General features: G+C 42.5%; 2 protein-coding genes across 4 annotated transcripts; both read right to left on the reverse strand.

Annotated features, from left to right (window-relative positions):
- Positions 1–2,520: 2,520 nt before the first annotated feature.
- tbx6 (T-box transcription factor 6) lies at positions 2,521–6,366 on the reverse strand. The gene is made up of 8 exons (XM_086304766.1): positions 6,297–6,366; positions 5,587–5,806; positions 5,010–5,277; positions 4,775–4,918; positions 4,543–4,613; positions 4,400–4,458; positions 4,019–4,298; positions 2,521–3,769 (listed from the first exon to the last, which is right to left on the reverse strand). The coding sequence occupies exons 1-8, from the start codon at positions 6,364–6,366 to the stop codon at positions 2,521–2,523; spliced, it is 2,361 nt and encodes a 786-aa protein (XP_086160892.1).
- Positions 6,367–11,016: 4,650 nt separating this feature from the next.
- On the reverse strand, positions 11,017–15,630 carry nif3l1 (NIF3 NGG1 interacting factor 3-like 1 (S. cerevisiae)). Of its 3 annotated transcripts, none has more exons than XM_086303528.1 (7): positions 15,481–15,630; positions 13,873–14,468; positions 13,597–13,753; positions 12,349–12,472; positions 12,114–12,252; positions 11,517–11,600; positions 11,017–11,427 (listed from the first exon to the last, which is right to left on the reverse strand). In XM_086303528.1, exons 2-7 carry the CDS (start codon positions 14,456–14,458, stop codon positions 11,243–11,245), a joined length of 1,275 nt encoding a protein of 424 aa, XP_086159654.1. In that variant the 5' UTR covers positions 14,459–14,468; positions 15,481–15,630; the 3' UTR covers positions 11,017–11,242. The 3 variants fall into 3 exon arrangements, with proteins under 3 accessions (XP_086159654.1, XP_086159653.1, XP_086159655.1); XM_086303527.1 differs by having other exon boundaries at positions 15,387–15,502; XM_086303529.1 differs by lacking the exon at positions 15,481–15,630 and adding an exon at positions 15,209–15,344.
- Between the last annotated feature and the right edge of the window lie 176 nt (positions 15,631–15,806).

Genomic DNA, 15,806 nt, shown 5'->3' on the forward strand with positions numbered 1-15,806 from the left:
AGACTGAAAAAGTATGGCTTGTTTGGACGGGTTTCCAGGTTCTCTAAAATGAACATGGCTTAGGTTTGCAAAGTTGCATCTGAACAAACGACAAGACTTCTTGTGGATAAGACCAAAGTGGAGATATCTGGCAATGTTTAGAGAAATCCAAGCGCAGGCATATCAGCACAAACACCTCCTACCAACTGTCAAACACAGTGGTGGAGGGGTGATGATTTGGGCTTGTTTTGCAACTACCGTATTTTCACGACCATAAGGCGCACTGTGCTAAAAGGCGCAGTCTCAGTTATGTGTGCCCTTACTGTATTTAACACACACATAAGGCGCACTGGACCATAGGGCGCATACAAGTACCGTATGCGTATTTAAAAATAAAGCGGGAGCAAACCTGAATTCGGTACCTTACTCACATTTCTATTGCCGGTAATCGTCATCATCAACAACACACAAGCATACAAGTGTGCATATTTAAAAATAAAGCAGGAGCAAAACAAAGTTTGGTACTCACATTTTTATCATCAATCAAGCCCATGGAAGTCCTCATCCTCTGTGCCTGAATTGAACAGCTGCGCTAAATCTCCATCAAACATGCCAGGTTCACTGTCTTCACTGTCAGAGTCACTTTCCGTGCCGTGCGGCTCCTCGGAAACGATGCCGGCTTTTGCGAAAGCTCGAACAACAGTGCCAGCAGACATGTTAGCCCAAGCATCTACAATCCATTGGCAAATTGTGGCGTAACTCGCCCGGCGCTGCCTTCCACTCTTAGTGAAACTGCGTGGAAAAAACCACCTGGTCTCCTTACATACACCTCCCTCAGTCACTCTTTCATCATTTCCTCATCCATCCAGCCCTTTTCATTTGCCTTAATGATGATTCCTGCTGGAAACTTCTCTTTAGGCAAAGTCTTTCGCTTAAAAATCACCATAGGCGGCAGTTTCTGTCCATTAGCATGGCAGCCAAGCACAACAGTAAAAGAAGACTTTTCATACCCCGTTGTGCGTATCGCTACCGTGCTGGTCCCCTTCTTCTCCACAGTGTGACTCACCGGGATGTCAAAAGTGAGCGGGACCTCGTCCATGTTTGTGATGTGGCTGGGCTGGATGTTTTTGTCGCCGATGTGTTTGCTGCAGTAGGAGCGGAAGATGGCCAGCTTTTCCTTATAATCTGCTGGAAGTTGCTGCGCTACCGTAGTCCTGGTCCGGATGGAAAAATGGCACCGTTTCATAAAACGAAAGCACCAAGACGGACCTCCTTGGAAATGTTCAATGTTCATCTCTTCAGCTAGTGAAACTGCTTTTAGCCGAATGGTGACCGTCGAAACGCTTCTCCCGCTCGCTCTTTGCTCGATGATCCACAGCTCGAGTCTTTCCTCCAACTCGGGCCACCTCGCCTTATGTCCGCGGAAACTCAGCTGCGTTTTCTTGACCTGCCGGAGCTTGTTTTCCAGCTTCCTCTATTTGCGAACCATCGATTCGTTAATCTTAAATTCTCTCGCCGCTGCTCGATTTCCATGTTCCTCCGCGTACCTGATGGCCTTCAGTTTAAACTGTGCTTCGTAAGCGTGTCTCTTTGCCATTTTCAGGGTTGTTAAAACAACGATGTCCTGCATAATGCACATACCTGTTCTTTTATACAGGTATGTGCGATTGTCCCGGTATATACGATCAACGCCCACACTTCACCCTTTAACGTTCTCATGGTGTTCTCTACTACGTCCTCCTTACAACACATACGGCGCACCGCGCTATAGGGCGCGCCGCACTTTTTGAAGAAAATCTAAGACTTTTAAGTGCGCCTTATGGTCGTGAAAATACGGTACAAAACCTGGCAACAGTGCTGACATCTTCGATTGCTAACTCGGGGTATGTCAGCGTGCTCCGACTTTCTGAGTTGAGGCAGGATTCCACAAAAGACATTTCTGACTAGGAAGTCGGAATTTTTGACTTTTTGAGGAACACACCATAAGTGACATCATGGTGGCAGCGTCCATCCTTTTTATACAGTCTATGTTTTCATTCAATGTTGATGAGAGTGGTAGGTTACACTGATTGTTTGGGGCTAATATGCATAGATTTTCCAACCAGTCCAACAGTCAAATTTAAGAAGATGATTTAAGGCAGAAATTCACTCAAGAGTGCTCGATTTTTTATTTTTTACATTGTATCTCTAGTTTCCAGTCTTTACTTAAACTAGTCATATCTTCTCAGTAACTCCCCAAAGTCTCAGCTGGATATCTGACAAATCCTTCAAGCTACATACAAATATTACAGTCTTTGTCAGCAAAATATTTCAGTTGAAAAGGATTGAGTCACAAAAGCTTGAAAAAACAATATTTTATTTTTCACACTGGAATGAATATAGAAAAGAAAATCTTCAACAAGTATATACAAACGAGGCCCAGTTTCATCAGTCTGTCAGCTGAACTGCTGAGAAGACACAGACACACAAACACTGGGCTTAAGCTAATTCTACACATCATTGACTCCCCTTAAAAGTTCATCCATATAAAAATACCATATTTCAAAACATTGGTCTTGTGCTCATTTCCAGGTAGGACCCCTGTGAGAGTGAGTGGCCATGTTGTTGCCTGTACAAGTGCCTGAATGGGATTGAGAGGGAGGGGTGAGGGTCCTGACATAGCCGGAGAGGGTAGGATTTAAAGGTGGGGTAGAGGGCTGGGTTAGGGGCAGAAGGGGGAAGTGATGGATCCAGCTGTGGGAGAAGAGATGGGTGGTGCCGTACCATCTCTGGACGATAAGGTGGTGCAGGATTGAAGGGAGGCACTGCACCAATTTCAACAGCAGGATATGAGGGCGTAGAAGATGATGTACAAGGATTGTGTGCTACTGGCGGCAGTGTGGCAGCAGGGGTGACGGACTGCTGGAAAGAAGAAGCAACAGCCAAGCAAGAGGAGGGTTGAAAAGGAGGATGAGGAAGGGTGGATGGTGGGTAAGGGAAAGAAGAGGGAGGAAATGCAGTAGCTGGAGCAAGTGAAGGAGCTTGAGCTTGGTGGGTCAGATTTGGGAGGTGGAGGGCAGGGTGGGCCGGGCTGGGAGATACATGGGAAAAAGGCAGATTTTGCATCTGTGGGGGAATAGATGGAGGAGCAAAAGATGTGGAAGAAGCATGCATGGGTAAGGAGCAAGACAGAACTGGAGCTGGTGGTTGGTTTTGACAGGGGAAAGGCTGAGCAGTGCTCAGAGTGGGGCTGGGATTTGTTGGCACAATATTTTGATACATAAACGCTGCAGAGCTTTGATCACTGGGTGAATCAGTGGCGAGAGGTCCGGCCTGTAGCTGCTGGCCAGGCTGGGTGAGCAGAGAATGAACAGCTACTTGGTCCTGGAGATCTGACGGACATGTGGTGGACGACGGGGCATGAAAAGAGGCATCAGTAGAAGTGTGGGGGCTGATGGTGTCTGGGACTGCATGGTAGTTGTTTGAGGAAGAGGAAGGGGAGGATGATGACGAAAGGAGTGGTTGTGGGGAGGTGGAGCTGGAAGGGGGCGGAGTGGGGAAGGTGAAGGAGGTCTGCTGCAGCGAGGGAGTGTTGGAGGTGGAAGAGAGTGCGGGGGAAGATGACAGAAGGGAGGGATAGTTGATAGGAGGGATGGAGGGCTGAGGATCAGATCTGTCCGAGGGGTCAGAGGCAGGATGGGAGGGGAAGGAGGAGGATGACTGAGGGAGCGGAGCAGAGGGGAAAGAGGAGGAGCTGGCTTGAGCAGCAGGGAAGCTGGAGGTGTAGGCTGCCTCAGCCATTGTGTCTGATCTGTGGAGGAGAAAGGAAATGAGAGCTTGAATCAATTTAGTGTCGTAATTTCTGAAAATAATAATAATCAGCCATTAGAGATGTGTGTAAACCACACATCTCCTAGCAGTAAGACTGAACCAGAAAATTTGACATTGCTAGGTTAGGTTATGTAAAGAAGAATATAAACTAAAAATATAAAACATTATTCTTTGTATAGTCTATCAATGTGAATCATGCTAATATCAATTACATTCCTCTGCCTCCTACCTTTCAATCATACTATTTGCCCTCTCGCTTCCTGGCAGCTCTTGTATGCCACTGGCCAATGTGATGCTGATGTCAGACATCTGGGATGCCATAAACTCCTGGCCGAGGTCCAGTGACTGCTCCGGGACCAAAGTGTCCTGATAGGAGGTGTCCCCTGGTCTGAACCCACAGGAGGTTTCGGGCAGTGCAGGCAGAGAGGCCAGAGCGAGGGCCTGCAGGTCTGCACCGGTTACTGGGGCCTGCTGCAGGAGCTCAGTGGAGTCGCATGGATCACAGTTCACTGATGGCAGACAAGTGGAAATGTTTCAAAATGAGAAATACATTACATTCATTTTTAAATTAAGTTACTTAACGTGCCATAAATCTGGTTTTCCCCCTTACCTATATCTAAAGTTTCTGTCAAGACGGCAATTTTGCGTTTCTGTCTCGCATCTCTTTGTCTATAAAGAAAAAAGGCATTTAGATCCTGCACAACAACAGATGAATGTAGACTGTGAGTTTTTGCTGCTTGTGTTGGGAATTACTTTTTGCTGTTCATGCCGTCTTCACGGAAGCCTTTAGCAAAAGGGTTGGAGTTGATCTTAAGCTCAGTGATCTGAAAATAAACACAAAACACATTTAATATTACATTACATCTGTTGTTTGAAATCATGTTCTTAATGTTACAAAGAATCTCTTATATATCAAATGAATGAGTGTCTCTGTGAGTCTGTTTGGTAACACAAAACTCGCAGTCAGAGCAGAAAATAACGGTACCTTGCTGTTCTGGTAGGCGGTGACGGTGATAAACTGGGTCTCGGGGAAAACAAAGGAGTGCTGCCCTCCACCCCACCTCAGTACATCCCGGGCTTCTATCACATGAATTCTGGGCTGGTATCGATGCAGAGAGTGTAGGATGATCTTTGAATAGAAGAAAAAGGCTTAACTCAACATGCACCACTGAAGGTTATGTGCTGTATCTCCGCTAGGCCTGTTCATGTGCATTACGTACATGTCCCTGTGTGTCCAGGGTGTTGTTTGTGAGCTTGGCGTAGTGAAATGACATGGTGCGGCTCTGCCAGTGGGCACCTGTGGCAGGAGAATCTGGGTGGATGAACACCCGGTCTGGTAGCCTCGCCTCTGCAGCTCCAACAGCTTGCCACCCGCCACCTTGGAAACGATAACGGGAGTTGTCAACGGGAACAATATCCAGGAGGAGGATATAACGGAGTGATGGATTCAGGCCCGACAGCTTCAACTTCAAACCAGGAAACATCCGTCTAAAAAAACAAAATGAAATAGGTTCAGGACACCAAAGGTCACAGAAAACAGTAAATGAGAAGGAATTAGGGAAGAACTAAAACTGATGAAGGCAAGATGGGATGAAAACATTAAAAACAGAGGAGTATAAAGTTAGAAGAGATGGTAGACTGCTACGACCCATTTAGGAGGCCACGACTTAATGAAAAGTAAATTTATTTCCCCAAGATGGGTCGTGATATGACTTTGGGGTTTGTCTGGGATAAATTGCTACACCCCACAAATAAGGGCTAGGGGATAAGGGGAGTAATACAGATGTAATCTCTCACCTGCCCTTCTTTGTGATGATCATCTCTGTCCCCACCGAGCTGAATTGCTTCCATAAAGACGAGTTCTCCAGCTCCATCTTCACCTCATCTTTCGGGGTTGTGGTTGCAGCCTCATTGGAGACGGGAGCAGGAGGAGGAGCCAGCAGCCTTGGAGGCAGAGCTTTGGCGGCTGCTTCGCATGCCGGAGGGAACAGCGGTATATGCACAGGTGCCTCCCGCTCTGTGGGAAAGAACAAATCCAAGGAAAAAAACTTTATTTAACTGGTGAAAGTGAAGCAAATATGGAGCCATATTTTAAATGTATACTTAAATTAAATATATTTAATTACTTGTACAAACTACTGAATCACTAAGTTTCATTCAGTCTTTTCCATCTGATCTAAAAACCACTTTCATGTATTTTCAGGTGTACAAAAAAAGGTTTAAAGAGTAAATTGTGTCTTCAGCACTTAACTGGAACTTTCAGTGCAAACGTTTTTTAATGTAGTATTTCTGGTTTGGCTGCTGCATTAAAGGCCCCATCATGCCTTTGTCTTTGCTGTAGGGCATTAATATATTTGTTTTGTCATTTTCTAAGGACCTAAAAAGTGAGAAATTAAAATGGTTCTGATTTATGAAAACATTTATTCCTTAATGTACAATCAACAGTATAAAATAAGACATCTGTTTATGTTTATTGCTTAAACATGAATGCATTCAGTCCCTCTCACCTCTGTAAAAGCAGTCTCCAATCCTTTGTGGTCCCAGAGTCAAACCAGGGAACATCTCCATGCTCAGCATAGTCCTTCTTGTCTGTCTTTGTCTCTTTATTCGTCCTCTTCACCGGATCCAAATTAACATTTCTTCAGCTCCTTTTGCTCTCTCCTGTTCCTCGTACAGATTTTTCTCTGCTTTCTATAACAAAAAAGTAGCTGCAACTAGAGAGTTTTTCACTCAACTTCTGACTCGCGCTCTTAACCATCGGCTGTCCTTTTTCCGTCAGAGCCCACAGGGCTGACGAGCTCTCTTAAATAGGTGAGTGGGACTTCACACCTATGGCCAAATGGGCCCATTTTCACATAGAGTTTTATTTGCCTCCCTGTCTCTCCTCCCTTTACCCTCAATTCTCATTTCTGTTCCAACAAAGAAAACAAACAACACTCATCACATTGGAGGAAATCAGGGTTTATCTCAATATCTGAAAACACTGATTGTGATTTACTTTCCTTTATTCTTTTACTTACTCAGTGCACTGAAGATCATTTATTTTACACGCAAATCTGTAAACTATCTAACTATGGATGCATGGAAGGTCAAATATGCTAAATCACAACCATCAACAAGAACATGCATTAATGCATCAAGCACAGTCCAATACAACAGTCTACCCCTTCTTTATATTTTGTTGGGAAAATGGGAAATAGATCCAGCAATTGATTAAAACATACAAACATGCATGAAAACGTAGTATATAAGAAAAAAACAGAATTTTGACAATTCTATAATCAGTTTGAAAGCTGATATTTGGTATGACCACCTTTATTCTTTAACACAGACTGAATTGTCTTGGGAAGCCTTCTTGTAATTCCTTGAAGTACTCTTCAGGAATACTTCTCAAGGTTTTTGAAGAAAATTCGGAGCGCTTCTTTGGATGATGGCTGCCTTATGTTCTGTTCTCTGTTAAGATGATCCCTCACTGCTTCAGTAATCTATGGTCAATCTATGGCTAATTATTATAACATCTTTATCTTACAGTATTACATATTTTGAGGAAACTGTTGTTGTGATTTGGCACTATATAAATAATACTGAACTGAATTGAACTGATGTTTTTTTTCTGTCCAAGCATGTTTTTACTGCATCGTCAGTGTAGTTGAGATTGTTGTCATGCTGAAAAACAAAGATGCTGCCAATCAGATGCAGTCCAGATGGTTTTGCACTGTCGCTCATAATCTCACTGTACTTTTTTGCAGTGCCATTAATTTTTAAAAGATCTCCAACACCATTGATGGAAATGCAGCCCCAATCCATGACAGATCCTCCACCTTGTTTTGCAGATGTCTGTAGACGCTCACTGCTATTATTTTAAGGAAACACTGCACACCTTGCTAAGATATGCCAAGGTTTTGACTAATAGCTCTTTAGACGCCTTTTTTTTGTATGCTTAAACAATTCATTAATCAGTGTAAAGAGGCATTCATCTGAATATGGTCAGGTACAAGGACTGGACGAAAAATGACCCCAAAAAAGCTAAAGTGCAAAGAAAAGCTTTGAAAGACTTTCAGAGATTCTCAACACCAATTTAAAACCTACATGGAAGTCTGGTGGTTCAAGGCATTGGCACAGTAATGCATGCAGGAGAAAATAAGTAATTTTTTATTTTATTATAATTAGTAACTATTTACTTTTGTTGTTTTTTGCATTTATTGATGTAAATGCAGAATAATTTATACATAGTTTTCATCTAGCTATTTTTTTAACTTTCTTAATTTTCTCTAATGAATAGTTCTTGGAAATGCAAAACTTCTTATACATTAAAGGAGTTTATTGCTTGGTCCCCTGGGGCTTTCTGATGACTTGATGACATGTTTCTTCCTCCCAGCAGGCTGCCTGTTAGGCTGTCTCAGCAGGGAGTCAGACCCTGAGTTTAGGTGGAGGAGGGCGACAGTTTGGCCAGTGGCTGCAGTTTGGCCACTAGACAAGTGTGACTGTCTAAGTGTTTATATGCAAGTTTGTATTTAGGGATTATGCGCCCAAAACAATGGACCCGTTCAAACTGATTCACAGTGTCCTGATTTTTTTTGTGACTGACATTTGTTAAGCAGGCATGTAAATGTAGCTGTACCACAGGGTCATTACACTCATTTGCAAGAAAAAGTAAATGTGTTTGGATTAAATAATCATTAATAGGAATGGTCTGCACAGGATTTAAGGAGTAAAAAATGGAGTAACCATAATTTGTTTAATAATTTTTGTAGTTTTGCCTCTGAACACCTCTGCAGACGAGTTTAAATGATTCAAATGTGACTTTCAGCTTTAATTCAAGGATTTGTACAAGTTTTGCATCAACTGTTTAGGAGTTATGGTCATTTTTATAAACAGCCCTTCATTTTCAAATGGTCAAAATCGGACAATTGATTGATAAGCAGTTTCATGACCAGGTGAGGCCCTTTTCCTTGCAATTTAAACACAAAAAATAATTATAGCTGATGTGGATTCAAAATTTTTGAATTTTTTTAGCTTTTCGCTGTAATTTTAAAGCTGAGCCCCAAAGAGATGTCGGTGGAGCCCGTCATTAGATTGGAAAAACAAAATTATTTATCAGAGCAGCAAAACATGAGGAGTGGAGGAATCATAAGAAAAGCAACTTGACAGCAAGTAAATGAACACCAAGTCAAGGATACTCTGGAGAAGAGAAGCCTTCATGAATGGAAAAATAAAGGGTTTGCAAGAAGGTGCAAACCACTTGTTACACTCAAGAACAAGAAGGCCGGACTGGACTTTGCCAGAAAGTGCCTAAAAGAGTCTGCACAGTTGGGCAAAACAAAACAAAAACCCCTCTTTGAACAGATGAAAACACTATGAACTTGTGCCAGAATAATGGGAACATTTAACAGCTGATGATCTGAAGCATACCGCATTAGCTGTCAAACATGCTGGAGGCAGTATTATGGCATTATTATTATGGTATTGGTATAATTTGGCTGCCAGTAGAACCAGGTCACCGGTGTTTCTTGATGATATGACTGCTGTTTGGAATAGCAGGATAAATTAAGAAGTGTACGGTCTGCTCAGATTCAGCCACATGCTGCAGAACTGCTGAACAGCACTTCAAAGACCCAAAGCAAACTGCTGAAGCAAACCAAGAGATCTTTGAGACAAAGAAATGGGCTATTCCTCAGCGCTCAAGTCAATCACCTGATCTCAACCCAACCCATCATGCTTTTCACTCCCACAAACAAGCAGCAACTGAAGACTGAAAAGGCCTAGCAAAATGTCTCAAGTGAGGAAACGCAGCATTTCTTGGCAACTGCAAAAGATTTTTATCCAAGCATGAATAATAATCCTTAAATTTAACATTATATCATTTTATCCAATTACTTATGAGTCTCTGAAAAATGAAGGACTGTTTTTTTTTTATCATAATTTCGAAACAGTTAATGCTCATTTTAAGCCCATCATCTAAAGATGTCTGCACTTAAGTCACTCCACTGTGATGGTGTGCAGAAGCAAAGTATAAAAGTGAAATATTTTACTCTAAATTTTACTTTAAAGTAAAAATACAGTATCATTTTATATCAGCATTTTTTTCTTGCATGCAGCAGTCCTCATTCTGCTTTTCCTGAATCAGTTTCAACTCCCTGACTTGGTAAAGATCACAGAAAGTTGTCACAAGAAACTTTAGTTCAACAGGCTGCTGCTGAGTTTCATTAGACTTATTAACCAACAGACTCAACAAACAGACTTTCAAATATAAATCAAATAGAGACTTTAAAGCAAATTACACTCTGCAGCTTTGCCTCACTGTGGATGATGCCCTGCAGTATATTTATCCACCTCGTAGGGCTCAGTGGGAGAAGGAAACTTTCAAGCTGACAGGCCTCAGACCTACCTGCTTGCACTATAAAAGTGACAGCTGGAGTCGGTTTACAGGAGCGAAGTATACGCGTTGTTCTAGCTGTTTTCCTTCTCCATTTGTGTGTTGTTAGGGATAAAAGCTGCTGAGGACTGAAAGGAAGCGGAGGTGTGAACACCACACTGAGAGAAAAGCCACTACCCTGACGGGGGGGCAGCGAAGTGTGTGATGCCTCCTAATGTTTTTATGAAAGAACAGGTGTGTCATAGGTGGTGCAGGCGTAAGACTCTGTAAAAGTCAATAATGAGGACTGTTACTAGTTTTGTTTTTGTTTTTAAGCCTCAGCAGTGGGGCAGGAGTACGTGCACTGAAGCAATACCAAAGGCCTGCTCTTTGACATGTATGTGCTAAATCGTTTGATTTCCATCCATGTTTGTTCAGAGGTTAAAAGGTCATCTTGTTGAGAAGAACCTGTCACTTTCATTTATCTTTCACAAGTTATGAGATACATTAAAAAAAATCCTTGAATTGCAGCTTTGAATCTTCATAGCTGGCTCAGGCTGGTGCTGATGTCTCCTGTGGAGCAGGTGGGGTCCAATATCCACGTTTATACAGCAACAGCAAACATTTTAATCCCATGAGGATTACCTTCTCTCTGTGCAGGAAGCAGAAACTATTCATTTTAGGAAAAAAAAAAAAACTTGCGGATGCTGAAATTCCTCTCGGCATGGAAGCAAAGGTCACATCATCGGGATTAAAACACACAATGTGTCGTCTGCATGTAGGAGCTGCATGCATTAAGATTACAGATTACTTGTTTTATCTTCGGCTCGCACTGCATTTGTTAGCTGATGATATTTTGTCTTATTCCACACGCCAACAGCACATTTTGATCAACCACAGCCCATTTTATTAAGACCCTTCCAGAGAGACATGATAAATACAACAACATTTAACAATATTTTCAAGGCACAGCCAGTGGATAGCCTTACGTAAAGAGCCTGCATGTTAAACTCCGGGGGGGTTGCCAAAATGTCACACATATCTGTAGTAAAAAGTCATCTTTCAGAAAAACTACTGTGACTTCCAATCAAGAGTCAGTCAAACGACCTCCAGAGGGTCTCTGTCAGCCTTCGACAGGACCACTGTTACGCTATCGGGCAGGCGCACGGCTAGTCTCTCCCTGAACACAGCCAGGTAACCCCGCTCGCTGTTGCTGTGGTCACTGAGGATCACGCTGGTTCCTTTTGCCACAGCATCCAGCACTTCATGGTGGGACATCTCCCCTGAAAAAGGGGCATAATTATGTCTGCAAGCGTTGTGATACGAAGACGTTTTAGTGATATTTAAACTAATAAAATTAAATGTTTGTTACCTGTGACATAGAGGTCTGCCTTGACTCCATTCAGTACTGAGACCCCTGACCCAGCACATACAGCCACAGTGTACACAGAGGACTCTGGGGAAGGAAAAACAGAACAGGGACATGACTTTTCTTCTTTCTGTGTGGAGTTGCATGCTCTCTCTGTTCCTCTGGGTGCTCCAGCTTGTTGTTCTGCTCATTCAGATTATCAGTGAATTTAAATTTTCTGTGCATGTGAGCGTAAACGACTGTGAAAGACTCCCAAACTGACCAGAGTGACCAGTGTTTATGAACTCATGTCCTCCATGACCTTCTACTGCAGGGATGTCCAACTAATTTGACATCATGGGCCACTTGCAGCCCACTTTGATCTTAAGTGGACCGAACGAGCAAAACTGCCCTTTCTGTCAGTGTAATGATATTGAACTACACGTTTAAGCCCACTTAATATAAGAAAAAAAAGAGTGCAGAGCTAATGGGTGGAAATTCTTGAACCTCCATCTACGTTTCTACCCTTACTGCAACCGTGGTAGAAATTAAATGTGAGCGTGTTATAATTGAACTATTCTAATTTAGTGACAGATTTGTGTGTGTCCACTCGTCTCTCACCCAGCGTCTGCCCCCAGCCCAGAGCCAAACGGAGGTGACTCAAACCCAGGTGAGATTTCAGTTTTTGGACGGCTGCTCCGACAGTCACTGGCTGGTCCAAAACGCTGCATCGGCCTTGGCCGTGGCCCAGGAGAGGGGGCTAAAGAAAAGATGAAGTGTTACTAATGCGAACAGAACAAGTTAATCATAACAATAGTCAGGAACTTTTTCTTCAGATTCCTGTAACAGCCCGCACCTTTTCTAACTTTACGATGGTGAGAGACTGGCTGGGAGTGCCGTGTCCTAACAGAGCCTGGACACTCGGGGTCAGCGCTGAGTCACAACAGGTTACGCTTACATGGATACCACTGCTGTCTGGTCTAATATGAAGAGACATGAACTGTTATTTACCAGTACAAAGAAACAAAAGGCTTAATAACATCAAGTGTACGATTTACATCCATTACATAACTGTCATGTCTCGATAACTGAGACATGAATTTTGAAAACATTGGTTTCTGACTGTGCTGAGGTTCTTTCAGACTCTTTGTTCCATGTTTAATCCATGATTTACAACTACAGAAAAGCTTCTTTCCCAACTTAAAAGGCACTTTGAGTGATGTAAGTGTACTGTGATTGGTCCGGGTGTGAGTGTCAAACACATAAACCGAACGACCACTAAACAAAGGTGACATTAACATCAGTAAAGCATTAGCCACGCAAACAACAGCTGTTAAAGCAAGGCTTAAAAAGAAGAGGGAAAAAAAACAAAGAAAAATCTGAAAATATATGCAAGGAGGAAGAAGAGAAATCCATCATTAAGTTTGGATATATTATTATTTCTAAAACAAGAAAAAAAGATTTTGATTTTGAATATGGTGTCTTATATAGGAGGGGGAAAAAAATCAGACTAAAGTTGGATCAAAATGTTGTTCATTTTTCTTTTTCCCCATATTCAAACTTTAGTATGTGTAAAATTATTCACCCGACTTAGTTTTAAAAGGATATTATGTGCTTTATGCATGAGAAACTGTAGATAAAGTATCAGTCCTCTACAGTTTCTACAGCCTTAGAAATACGCTTTCAGTGATAGAATATCCAATTATTTTAAGGCCTTCGAGCATCCATACTCGTAGTGCCATACTACCTGATGTTTACCATAATAATGACATTTTGGTTTTAGTTGGGAAAAGGGGCTAAACACAGCCTTACTTTCAACCCCTCAGACATAAAATGTATAATATATACATTTGAAGTTTCTGTAAGTGGTCCGAATGCAAACTGAAACAAATCTTTGGTAATAGTTACAGTCCAAAAGCAGCTTTGGATTACCTGTGATGGCTTCAAGTGTCTGCGGGTGATTTCCAGCTTTGATTAAAGCTAAACGCAAATTACAATAATGTGTGTTTGTAAGAAATAAATCAAAAGTAACACATATATGACAAAACTACCAAAATGGTTTTAATTTAAAGCTTGTTGCTAATCGGTGATGTCTGAACACAACCTGCTGCCTGAATGCTGTAGGGTCGTTCCACCGTCACAAGCCTTCAGCTCCTCCATGATCATGTTTAGTTCCTCTGCGCTTCTGACCGTGAATTCCAGTTTGTGACTGTGGGAGGCGGCGCCGAGAACCTGACTCAACACCGACACCTGACCGCTGCCTGATGCGACAAAGAAAAAAAGCAGTGGGGATGAAATGAAGGTCAGTGAATAAGCATCGTGTTCATATCTAATGATTTAAGTGCGAGCATCACATTTTACATTCAGAGAGACTTCTCACCAAGTCCTCCAACCAGCCAGTCGTTCACGCCTCCTTTCACGCAATCCCATGAAGTGTGAGGGGAAAAGACCGCTATGCCGACCTCCACGGCCCGCACAGCCAGCCGCTGCTTCCAGTCTTTCTGAACCAGACGCTTGATTGGCCGAAACAATGGCGGGTGATACGAAATAATGAGATCGCAGCTCACAGCCACTGCTTCCTCCATGACGGCATCTGTGAGGTCGTTGGTCAGCAGAATGGTCTTAACGGGCCGAGGTTTGCTCGGCTCCACCAGCAAGCCGACATTATCCCAAGACTCGGCAAGCGACAGCGGAGCAAGCTGCTCCAAAACCTGCAGGACTTCCTTTAATTCCATCAGACCGGACGAATGAACTGAGGAGAAATTAACAGACGGAGGAAGGCGAGCTGAGCTCTGTCTGCTAGGCAGGATGTGATGACTGTGGGTAGATGAAGGAAGAGAATGAAGGACGGATGAAAAGGCTGAAGAGCAGAGAGCAGCTCGGGACTTAAAACTCTGTCTAGTCCAAAGCCTTCTACTGGTGAGCGAGAAAAATGTCCAAGCGAGATTTCTACATCCAGTCAACATCAGGGGAGATCTGTGTGGACAAAAAGAAATAACTAAATAATCATAAATGTTAGACATTCACAGATTCATATGTGACTGCAGGTTTTTGTACAAGACTGAAACTAACAACTGCTGAGCTATCATCTTCTTCTTCGTTCCACTGTCCACTTTAGGCGTTCACCACAGTGGATCATCTGCCTCCATCTCACCCTATCTCTAAAATCCTCATCTACACGACCTCCTTCACTACATCCATGAATCTTCTCGGTGGTCTTCCTCTTCTCCTACTGCCTGGCAGCTGCATCTTCTATATTTTTCTTTTTCTCGTGTCTTCATGGTGTCATCTTTATCCCTCCATGTCCCTCTTTGTAATCTCTATACCTCCACAGGTAGGCCATGAGGATTCTACTGATTTCCTCTTCAAATGATTAGATGTCCTGTCTATTCTGAGTCTATTCTCAGTCCCAGCCTGTGCTGCTCACACTGACACCTTCAGATCTCACATGCACTGAATGTCTGACATTTTTAAAAGGAAAAATTAACTTAATTAATTGGATTAATTAACTTAATCCAGTGATCGGTTTTGTATGGTTTTATACGCATTTCCACCTGCCCATTTCCACATGGATACACATGCTGTTTTTGCCTCGCTTAAAGACTCCATCCAAAGTTAAATCAGAACAGTTAGCAACAAATGCAAACAGACGGCTACAACTCTTAAGCGTACATTTTTTTTAGTCCGGAGCAAATCATTTAGTAAAAGCCACATACCTGCACTTTATGATTATTATAAACCTTATTCATAGACTTAAAACCAGCAGCTTTGAGTTGTGACAGCTGCCAAGCGTGCAGCTAACAGCAGAGCTAGTTAGCTGCCTTTAGCTGCCACAGTAAACCGTCCTTTAGCGTCAACACACCAGCATGTAAATATATGCACGAGGCAACTTACCGTCGCTTGTTTCTGACGGATGGAAACTAATAACACGATGGTTTTCAGTTTTTAGCTAAATATATTCTGGTGTAGTGGCAGAGGCTGTACTTACTGCAGAACTCGCACGATGTCCCTTTTCGGCTTCCGTCCGCAACAGTTGGTTTTTTGTTTTTTTTTTACTTAATGAATGGCTTTATTTATTTATTTATTTATTTATGGGGTCAAGTTATGTCTTTCGTCTTGACCATGAGGACATATACATATAACTTATAAACTTAGCAGTATAAATTAGTTATAGTAAGCATTATAAAGTAAGTTTAATTTAACATATATGGTTACTTTCTTCTTCTTCTTTTTTATTTATCACCCAAAAACTGGCCATTGCGCCATCGACACAGAAACTACAACTTAAATATAGAAAGGACTGAGCGCATGTGC

This window comes from Aulonocara sp. 'chitande type north' Nkhata Bay, linkage group LG8 (assembly GCF_057382095.1).
Source record: "Aulonocara sp. 'chitande type north' Nkhata Bay isolate Kocher_YH1m ecotype deep benthic linkage group LG8, A_spYH_male_GT1.1, whole genome shotgun sequence".
Lineage (NCBI taxonomy): Eukaryota > Metazoa > Chordata > Actinopteri > Cichliformes > Cichlidae > Aulonocara > Aulonocara sp. 'chitande type north' Nkhata Bay.

What these genes read in the sequence shown, in the direction of transcription:
- tbx6 (XM_086304766.1), bottom strand. Translation starts at nt 6,366, where the DNA reads ATGCTGAGCATGGAGATGTTCCCTGGTTTGACTCTGGGACCACAAAGG. An exon ending in GACAGAAACTTTAGATATAG is followed by an intron (nt 4,299 to 4,399) that starts GTAAGGGGGAAA and finishes GTCTGCCATCAG; the next exon opens with TGAACTGTGATCCATGCGAC. An exon ending in GCAAATAGTATGATTGAAAG is followed by an intron (nt 3,770 to 4,018) that starts GTAGGAGGCAGA and finishes TCTCCTCCACAG; the next exon opens with ATCAGACACAATGGCTGAGG.
- nif3l1 (XM_086303528.1), bottom strand. Translation starts at nt 14,458, where the DNA reads ATGTTGACTGGATGTAGAAATCTCGCTTGGACATTTTTCTCGCTCACC. An exon ending in CTACAGCATTCAGGCAGCAG is followed by an intron (nt 12,473 to 13,596) that starts GTTGTGTTCAGA and finishes TCTTCATATTAG; the next exon opens with ACCAGACAGCAGTGGTATCC. An exon ending in CCATCGTAAAGTTAGAAAAG is followed by an intron (nt 12,253 to 12,348) that starts GTGCGGGCTGTT and finishes TCTTTTCTTTAG; the next exon opens with CCCCCTCTCCTGGGCCACGG.